We start from the raw sequence: 8,646 nt of genomic DNA on the forward strand, positions 1-8,646 counted from the left end.
CTGGAGGACGACATTTTGAAAACAAAAATAAAACCTTTTCGCACTCGACAATTTGGTGTTTTTTGTTGTAGTAAAATTTCCTACTACCCCTTTAAAACCGGTTTTCTATCTGGGTTCTTATGTTCGTTGGAAGCTTGCATTTAGGCGTTTTTAGGCCAAACTTTAACGCTCTCTAGCGCTTTTCCTATTCGTCGCGGAGGATCGCGACAAAGACAGTCATACATCTTTACTCAACCCCTATAACACCTCAAAGTTACTGTACTGACTTCTGAAACACCCTGTATTTTAAATATTAAACTTAAATTTCAACAAATTACCAATCATCTTGTACATTAACTTAATAAACCTCAGAGGAAATTTAGTGGAAATATATTTTTTTTTTAAAGAAAGACTTTATTGGTGTATATGGCAACGGAGGCCTTAACAAAATGTGCATCATACAGACTTAGACAACAAATTTAAAGTATATACAAACAGTAATAGGAAGATAAATAAACAAACCAAAAACAAAACTATTGGACTCGGTAAAGTTATCGAATGCCAAAGGCGCGGAGCAGAGTACACACGTCCGAAATAATCAGTAGTACACCTCGAGAAAAGGCCACACGGAGACCCGATACAGAGTGGATAAAGTCACCTGCCGTAAGCGACGCCAAAAACGAATGGCGGGGACCTCTAGCTGCCCGACATTCAAAAAGAAGGTGGTGAAGCGTCTCTATCACCGCGCACTCTCCGGATCGACACACCGAAGACGTTCCCAAGCGAAAACGGAAAAGAACCGCAGCAGTTGGAAGCCGTTCACAGTTAACACGTGCTACTAACGAGTCTTGCCAACGTGGCAACCGAAGACCCGCAATACAGTCCCGTGACGGATCTGTCTTGTACCACCCGTCGCCCCGAGCCGAAACAAAGTGGTTCCGTGAAACCTGCCAAGAGTCCGTAACTTGAACCGAAACCCGTGTTTTAAGGTAACTTTTGGCAAAAAAAACATCAGCCGCGCAGGATCGTCGATAGCCGCTACTGTGGCACATTTGTCCGCCATCTCGTTCCCTGGGATACCGGCATGAGCCGGACACCACAATAGTTTAACACGCCCGGGGTAACCGTGACAGAGGCTCCGGAAACGTAGCACTTGAGGATCAGGGCCGTCCCCCAAAGTCATAGCCAAGGCCGATTGTGAGTCGGAGCATACGACAATGTTCCCGAGACCTTCACTGCGAGCGAAGGCTACCACCTGATTAATGGCAAATTAAGAGCTCCACCGTGTTAATCGGGTGGCCCGGATCCACAACGAACGTGATCAGGAATGCAGAAGCTGGCGCCGGCATAGCTGGAGACGTCCTGGAGGGAGCCGTCGGTATATATGACTACGGAATCGCCAGCCATTGCTTGGAGTTCTAAAAAGAAGAGCTGGCGCAACTCGACATCCGAGAACTCGGACTTTGAGGAGCTCAGCCAGCGACAGTTGACGTCCGCCTGGACAGGGGTCCAAGAAGGAGGGGGAAACAGACTGGGAGAAGGAACCAAATCATGAAGCCAGTAAAGAAGTTGACGCCAGTATTTGAGGATCGTTGGAGTATTATGTAACGTCCAGACGTGTTCAAAGTGACTGAGAGTGGCCACTGAGCCAGTTATGTAGAGCCTGTAGTAGTCGGGAGCATCGGTGGTGGAAATAAGGTAGCGAAACGCTAACGAGTTAGATGGTGCCTGTATCAATTGACCCAAAATTCAAATATGACAATAGTGTGTTCGCTTGTTGTGGGGCCCTGCGAATTAGGCAAAAATCTCACTTCAAATTAAAATTTCTTAGTGCAACCGAAAACATAGTTCAGAAATTATCAGCGCCAACTAAAAATATAATTTTCAACCAAGTCAGTCTTAATTTAAAAAAATATGTACATTTAAATTCGAAAATCACCAAAAAATCACTAAAATGGGCAAATGCCCCACTTCCTTTAGGATTGCCATTTAATGGTTCAAACGAGTTTAATGAGCTTCGTGATCATTCTTATCATGATCATGACCTTTTCCATGCGGATCGTGATGTTGATGGCTAAGGTGAAGAAAATTAGCTCGCGACCCTTTGCATCTGGAGAATTTCTCCACCTCGGGGACAATCTCTCTGAAGACGGCGCATTCCTTGCCTCGCGGATGGTGGACGATTTCGTCCTGTCCCGCCTTCATGACCAAGACGCTGCCCTCCTGCGTCTTGAACAGGGGGAAATGAGGCTCCACTCCTTCAATGTTGGGGTCCCTGAAACGGTGTATTTCCATTTAGAGATTCGGACGGCAATAGTTCCAAATGTTTGAATGTTACCCGTGTCTTATGAAATTTCCAAATCGACGCATGACCTTCTTGTTAATCTGAAGATTTGTCTTTGTCTTAACGTCGAGACCATCCTCGCTGGGTTTCATAAATTTTCCTAATAACAGTGTGGCGTCAGCTCCGTGAGACCCACCTTTGAATTTCAGCATATTCCGGATCTTAACTAGATTCTCAATGTCAAAAATATACCGATACACCTATAAAGATTTGAGTTTTTAACCTAGCGACCTTTGAATCATCATATTAAAAGGACTTACCTTCAGGCCATGATCGGCCAAGATTTCTGAAAACTCGTTAATGTCACAGACGAACAAGTAATCCCCGATGGTCTCCATAGCCAGGTCCCGGACGTAATGAGGATCTCCTTGCTTCTCTTTCTTGGCGTAATTATGGGTGATGGCGAAGGCCTCTTCATCTCCAAAACCGTAACTTCGAATCAACTGTTCGTACTCGTAAAAGTTGATGGCGTTATCTTCGTAGCTGAGACAATGATTTCGAATCAGCTACACTATAGACCCTTTCAAAAGAAACCTTTCGGGTGCCTACCGGAGGAAAAGTTCCGGGTGAGACAAAACAGTGAAGAGGGACCCTTCGTTGGAAGAGCTACCAATGAGCACGCTGACGTTTTTACCCCCCGGGCCCATGGCGTCGATGATGGAGTGATCAGGGTCTTTCCTCAAGAAGTGTCCGTCGACGGTAGGCAAAATTATGTTAAAGTCGGTACCCAGGTCTCCGAAGTGATTTCCATCGTTCAAGTCTTCCGGGTCCAACGATCTCAAGTACTTGGCCACGCTGGATGGGTCCATCTTACCCTTGTATCCCATATCGGTCGCAACCTGAGAACGTAGATAGTATACAATGCACTTGAAGTATTATGGAAGTCAAACATCGGCTCGGCGAACCATTTTACCTGGTAAGACCTCTTTACGACTGTTTCCAGGCTGCCATAAGCCCACGGATTGGCTGGGACGCCACTTTGCAATATGACTTTCTCGAACAATCCCGTACTTCCGGGCGACAGGATGTGGTAGGCGGCGGAAGCCGAACCGGCGCTAGTTCCACCAATAGTGACGTCACCGGGATTTCCCCCGAAAGACGCGATATTTTCGTGGACGAAGATCAAGGCCATTTGCTGGTCGAATAGACCGGCATTACCAGGGGCCTCTTCATTGCCCAAACTCAAGAACCCCAGGACCCCGAGACGATAGTTGACCATTACGACTATGATGTTCTCTTCTGAGGCTAAAGTTTCGCCCTTCTGGTAGAATGCCAGTGAGGAATCAAAGTAAAAACCTCGGAGGAAATCATAATATATCAAGGATATGTAAGCAGTACATATAATATCTATTATCGTTACCTCCGCCGTGAAAATTAACGAAAACCGAAGCCTTTTCGGGGACATTTTCGGGGACGTAGATGTTAAGCTGCAAGCAGTCTTCGCTGAACGGTCTTTTTAAATAAAAACCGTTTTTCCTGAATGATTTCAGTAAGCGTTCCGGCCCACTTTGGTAACAGACCTTGGGACCTTGATTGGCCTTGAAGGGCTCTTTGAACTTGCCTTGGAAGGGAACGGTCGGGCGGAACCTGAGTTTTCCCAGAGGTGGCTCGGCATAGGGAACTCCCAAATAGGCCGTGACCTTCTTGCCCGTATTCCCCGTTAATTGGACACCCTCTATAGGTCCGATTTTGGTGTCGACCACCTTCCCAGGTTGGGGTACTACATTATCTCCAGCCGGTGTTTCTACGGACTTGCACTGGGCGCGATACACGACAATGATCAAGATGAACAGACAAAAGTACGTCCGAGCCATTTTAGTCAAGAGATAAAAGTTAATCTGAACATTTTTAGAAATTGAAGCACACTTACTAGAGGGGGGGTTTCTTATCGGTCTGAGATGTTTTTCAATTTTACGTTGTTACTACGATCGCTAAAGGAAGGGCCCTCGCTAATTTAATAATCAGTTTTTCGGCCGATAACCACCGGCTTCTATCGGATTGAATGACTGCTGGTGTCTAATTACCTCCCATATTCTTCCCTCGCCGATGAAACAAGATGATGGCTACGCTTGGAACTTCAACATCTAAACGCAAACTCTATTTTCAGGGGCGACAGGAGGACAGAGCCTGGTCATGAGAACTGGGGGATAACCCCCCAAATTTGGGTTTCGGATTTTCAAGTCGATCACTAAAAGTATAAAATATGACTAAAAGCAGTTAGGTTCTTTGGACCAATAAAATCCGTCGCTATAAACATCAATTTAAAAATACAGAGTATCAGTTACTCTCAGAAGACATTTTTCCAACATTAAATGAGCACATGTTTGATGACGAACTTGGCTCGCAACACCATCTTAATGCTCTGATCAAATGAATCGTCCATTTTTATATGTAGATTTGACTAAGGAAAATAAGCTGAGACCTTAATGATCAAATCCAGAAAGAAGCCATTAGAAAAAACTCACCAAGTTAATCCTTTTCTAAGGACAATAAAACCTCTCCAATTTTTAAAGTTATTTCTTCTTTGGTAATACCAAGTCTACAGACTACTTGTGAAAATTATTATATTAATATATAAATAAAAGATAATTATTTAGTTATTCAGTTATTTTATTGAATTTGATTATTATAGGTAATTTCACGTTTTTTATCTCCTACATTTAGTAAATTAAAACATTTTTTTTCGAGCAATATCAGAAGAAAATAGGGGAAGTACGTATCTGTAGCTTTGAGCCATAGAAGTCGTCGTGTGACCCACGAAAATGCCTTTTTACGCATAATAAACCAAACTGAAAAAGTAGTTCCACTTTTGTTTTGATTCAACTCGGCTATGAACGACGAAAGCAAATACGCCTTAGCTCAATTAGCAGAGAATGAGAAGGACATTATGTTACAATTGTTCTATTTAAGAAAAATTGATTTTTTAAACGATGTATTCATCCGCGATTTCCCGCCAAACCGTTTTGGCGCGAAAATTCGTGAAAAGTGACGCCTTTCCAAAGCTGACTAGAAGCGTACTTCCCCCTATTTTCTTCTGGCAATATGCAATCTTCCGTTGTCCACCTCCACACCACAACAGAGAGTACAAGGTTTTTCCGAGTGTAATTGGCTCCACGTATTTTGGTCCCCCTGATAGATAAGACGCGGGGGGGGGGGTCGACACTCGGCTTCAGTGTGAGAAATAAGGCACTATCACAGGCCAATCAACAGTTTAAAAATTAGCTGGGCCAGTTTAAAAATTAAATGCTTGGGGTGTTAGTGGCCCTGGTGACCACTTAATTAATTCAAAGTTTTTTATCTTCAAGATTTTAGTTCATTAAAAAAATAATACGTTAATCCTTAAAATTTTTAAAGCTTAATATGGCGAGTCATCGTCTTTGTCCATTAGAAAAATGTCAATTATTTTAAGAGGATTTAAAAGTTTTAAAATGGTAGTTTTTTTGGCCACCTTTCAAATTACAAATTAAGCCGACCCTAAAAAACAACTGGACCACTTGGGGCCCTATAGAAGCGGGAAATGAAGCTAAATGTTTTGAGATAAAATTTAAAACTCAAACATTGTCAAATATTTGATAGGGAATCTAACCTCAAAGCGCTATTTATGGAAAACCTCGTCACAATCTTCAGGTAACACAGCAAATTCAGCTCTGCATTAGACATAATTAAGCCCTTGATTATTTCCTTCGATTGAAATCATTGAATAGGGGTTTTCATAAAATACCCATCAAATATCAGCCTAGGAGGTGGTATACTCTAGGAAGGGACATGTAACGGGCTTTGGTTTTTATTGATTTTTCGGGAAACATGTTTGCCAGCTTATTGACGTACATTCATGCGAGTCGCACTGAGGGTTTTAGAACTGGAACGTACTGAACTGAACTCCCATCAAAGACTGAGGAGGCAATTTTCGTCGGGGGGGGGGGGAAACAACATAGCCGGATTTTATGAAAACACGTATGAAACTTCTCTTGGTCGTCGTAATTTTTATTGTTTTGGTTAACAAGGGTGAGGAGAGAGTACCAAAAAACTGTGCCTAGGACCCGATTTCCGAGAATACAATTAACTTTGATCTAGTGAAATAATTGAAAATTCGCGACATTTGTAACTAAATGTGTGAAATTCAATTTCTACGCGGCTGATGGTCATCTTAGATTTTTCCTATGCTAAAAATTTCAAGGAATTTTAAGCAAACTAAATTAACGGAATTGACGGCGGCTATTAAAGTGGAACGCTGTCGTTTGAGTTTTTAGTCAGGCGCCAAAAAGGAGCTTGTCGTGGTACCAAACGAAATTTTTAGGGTTGATAGATGACACCATGAAAAAGACAAATTTCAATTATGCACTCCGTAGCTTTTCAAGATGGCAGCCACGCAACATCTTAAACGCGCAATATCTAAGGTTTACCTTGTCCGAATTTGACGTTCAAACTTAAAAGAAATAATACTTTCAAAGAATCTTTTTTAGAAACCAAATTAATTAAAATCGATTTATCTAACTGGCATATTAGCTTTCTTTGTGCTTTCGCCACCATTTTGAAAAATGGCCGCTGATTCCTAAGATATTATATTTTGGTAAGTAGTTAATTTTTATAAATAGGATTTTGAAGTAGGAACGTTCAGTCGGTAGACTATTTGAATTGGTACAAAAACGTTAGGCCAATATTAACTTTTACCATAATAATAATAATAATAATAAGCCCCTTAACGATTAATTATAAATGAAAAAACTAATTTAAGCTAAAATTATTTTATGTTCTTTTTCAAGTTATAAAACAAAATTTGTACAAAACTTAATATTAATTATTTATATTTCGTCTTCGCTATCCGCGTCATTTAGGTCCATTTCTACCGTTTTCACTGGAGCGGCCATATTTGAACAGTCCTGTAGTTTGCAGGCGTCTGTACATTTTAAGCCATTTGATACGCATTGACATTAAAATCTTTACACGACTTTGCGCAGTTACAAGCAATAAATTCTAGTATAGCTTGAGGTGCGGGGGGTCCTAACATCCATTTGATGTCCAATAGACCATCTTTTTCTGTTTCCCATCCATGTCCTTGGGGTATTTCCGGACACGCGATTAGAGAGCGTCTCCATATCCCCGCTTGATAATTTGCTCTGAGTGCGTGAAGGCGGAGAGCATCTGCGCAAGGAGGTAGCTGGACCAATTCCACGGTTCCTTTTTTGACGCGCCACAATTGGTACCGTAGCTCGTTTACCGAGATTACGTTGGTTCTTGGTGCGTACAATCGGCAAGTAAACTCCTGTAAATCACTGAATCATTCTTCATCTAAGTCGAAACTCGCGCTTTTTGTAACTTCATATGTTGTCGAAGGAGTTTGAGCCCTTTCATTTTGCCCTGACCTGATAATGCGCTAACAGTGTCACATCCGGTAAAGGCACGCAGTCCTGGTAAAGCTTGGCACAATTCAAATCCTAGTGACGCTGCTACTTTACTTACACTTACTAAGCGAGTCCTTTTTTTGGTTCCACATCTGATATTCATTTCAGCCGTTATGTTGTATGAAAACGTTAAGCATAAAATTAAGACGTCAGTGTCTTCTACGACAATGGTAATGGACTCAAAGCCGTGCTCAGCAGCATGCTTAGCCTCTTCTTGGGTGGAGTTTTGTTCCTCAACTTCTTTAAAATTTCTTCTTGATATCGGAAGACATTTTTCGCCGTAGGCAACGTACAGCACGGTTGTCCCTATAGTGTCCAATTTTAAACTCCAATGCTTTTTCAAGGAACGTAATTAAGTTACTCATACTGGAAGAACTTTGAAGGAGACGCCTCCAGTTTTGGATTTTGTGACCAGTTACGATTCTAGAAAAGTGCACGCCTGAATCTGCTCCTCGTTTTAGCCTTTCGTTATTTGAATTGAGATTTCCCTGTAGACATCGAATAAAATGTCGATTCTTCCACTTTTGGAGTCGAATTGAAGCACCACCCCATGTTACGTTTTCTGCTCGAAGCTACCAGTATCATACGACCGAATAAGTGATGTTCAGCTTTGAGAATAGTTTAAAAAATGTCTTAGGAATCGGAAGCCATTTTTCAAAATGGGGGCGATAGCGCAAAGAAAGCTAATTTGCCAGTATAGTTAGGTAAATCGATTTACTTAACTTGGTTTCTAAGAAAGATTCTTTGAAAATATTATTTCTTTTAAATTTGATCACTTTTATGTGGATCTTAACCAACCTGTTTTAATTAAAAATCACATGATATTTATTATATCTCCGGTTCTATTGGATTGATTTCTATGAATAATACGTTTAAAGAAAACAAATTCTTTTTATTATTAACAAGAAAATTCGGAATTTT

General features: G+C 41.4%; 1 protein-coding gene across 1 annotated transcript; it reads right to left on the minus strand.

Moving 5' to 3' along the window:
- Nucleotides 1-398: 398 nt before the first annotated feature.
- On the minus strand, nucleotides 399-4,137 carry LOC149952432 (acetylcholinesterase-like). Its single transcript, XM_090168546.1, has 6 exons — nucleotides 3,684-4,137; nucleotides 3,237-3,619; nucleotides 2,873-3,162; nucleotides 2,584-2,806; nucleotides 2,318-2,523; nucleotides 399-2,254 (listed from the first exon to the last, which is right to left on the minus strand). Exons 1-6 carry the CDS (start codon nucleotides 4,135-4,137, stop codon nucleotides 1,987-1,989), a joined length of 1,824 nt encoding a protein of 607 aa, XP_090024672.1. The 3' UTR covers nucleotides 399-1,986.
- Between the last annotated feature and the right edge of the window lie 4,509 nt (nucleotides 4,138-8,646).

This window comes from Leiobunum rupestre, chromosome 3 (assembly GCF_980474605.1).
Source record: "Leiobunum rupestre chromosome 3, qqLeiRupe1.1.hap1, whole genome shotgun sequence".
NCBI lineage: Eukaryota > Metazoa > Arthropoda > Arachnida > Opiliones > Sclerosomatidae > Leiobunum > Leiobunum rupestre.

Excerpts from the sequence above, each read along its gene's own strand:
- LOC149952432 (XM_090168546.1), bottom strand. The coding sequence starts at position 4,137 with ATGGCTCGGACGTACTTTTGTCTGTTCATCTTGATCATTGTCGTGTAT. Across the intron at positions 3,163-3,236 it reads TCGTAAAGAGGTCTTACCAG|GTTGCGACCGATATGGGATA; the intron begins GTAAAATGGTTC and ends CTACGTTCTCAG. Across the intron at positions 2,807-2,872 it reads CACCCGGAACTTTTCCTCCG|CTACGAAGATAACGCCATCA; the intron begins GTAGGCACCCGA and ends TCATTGTCTCAG.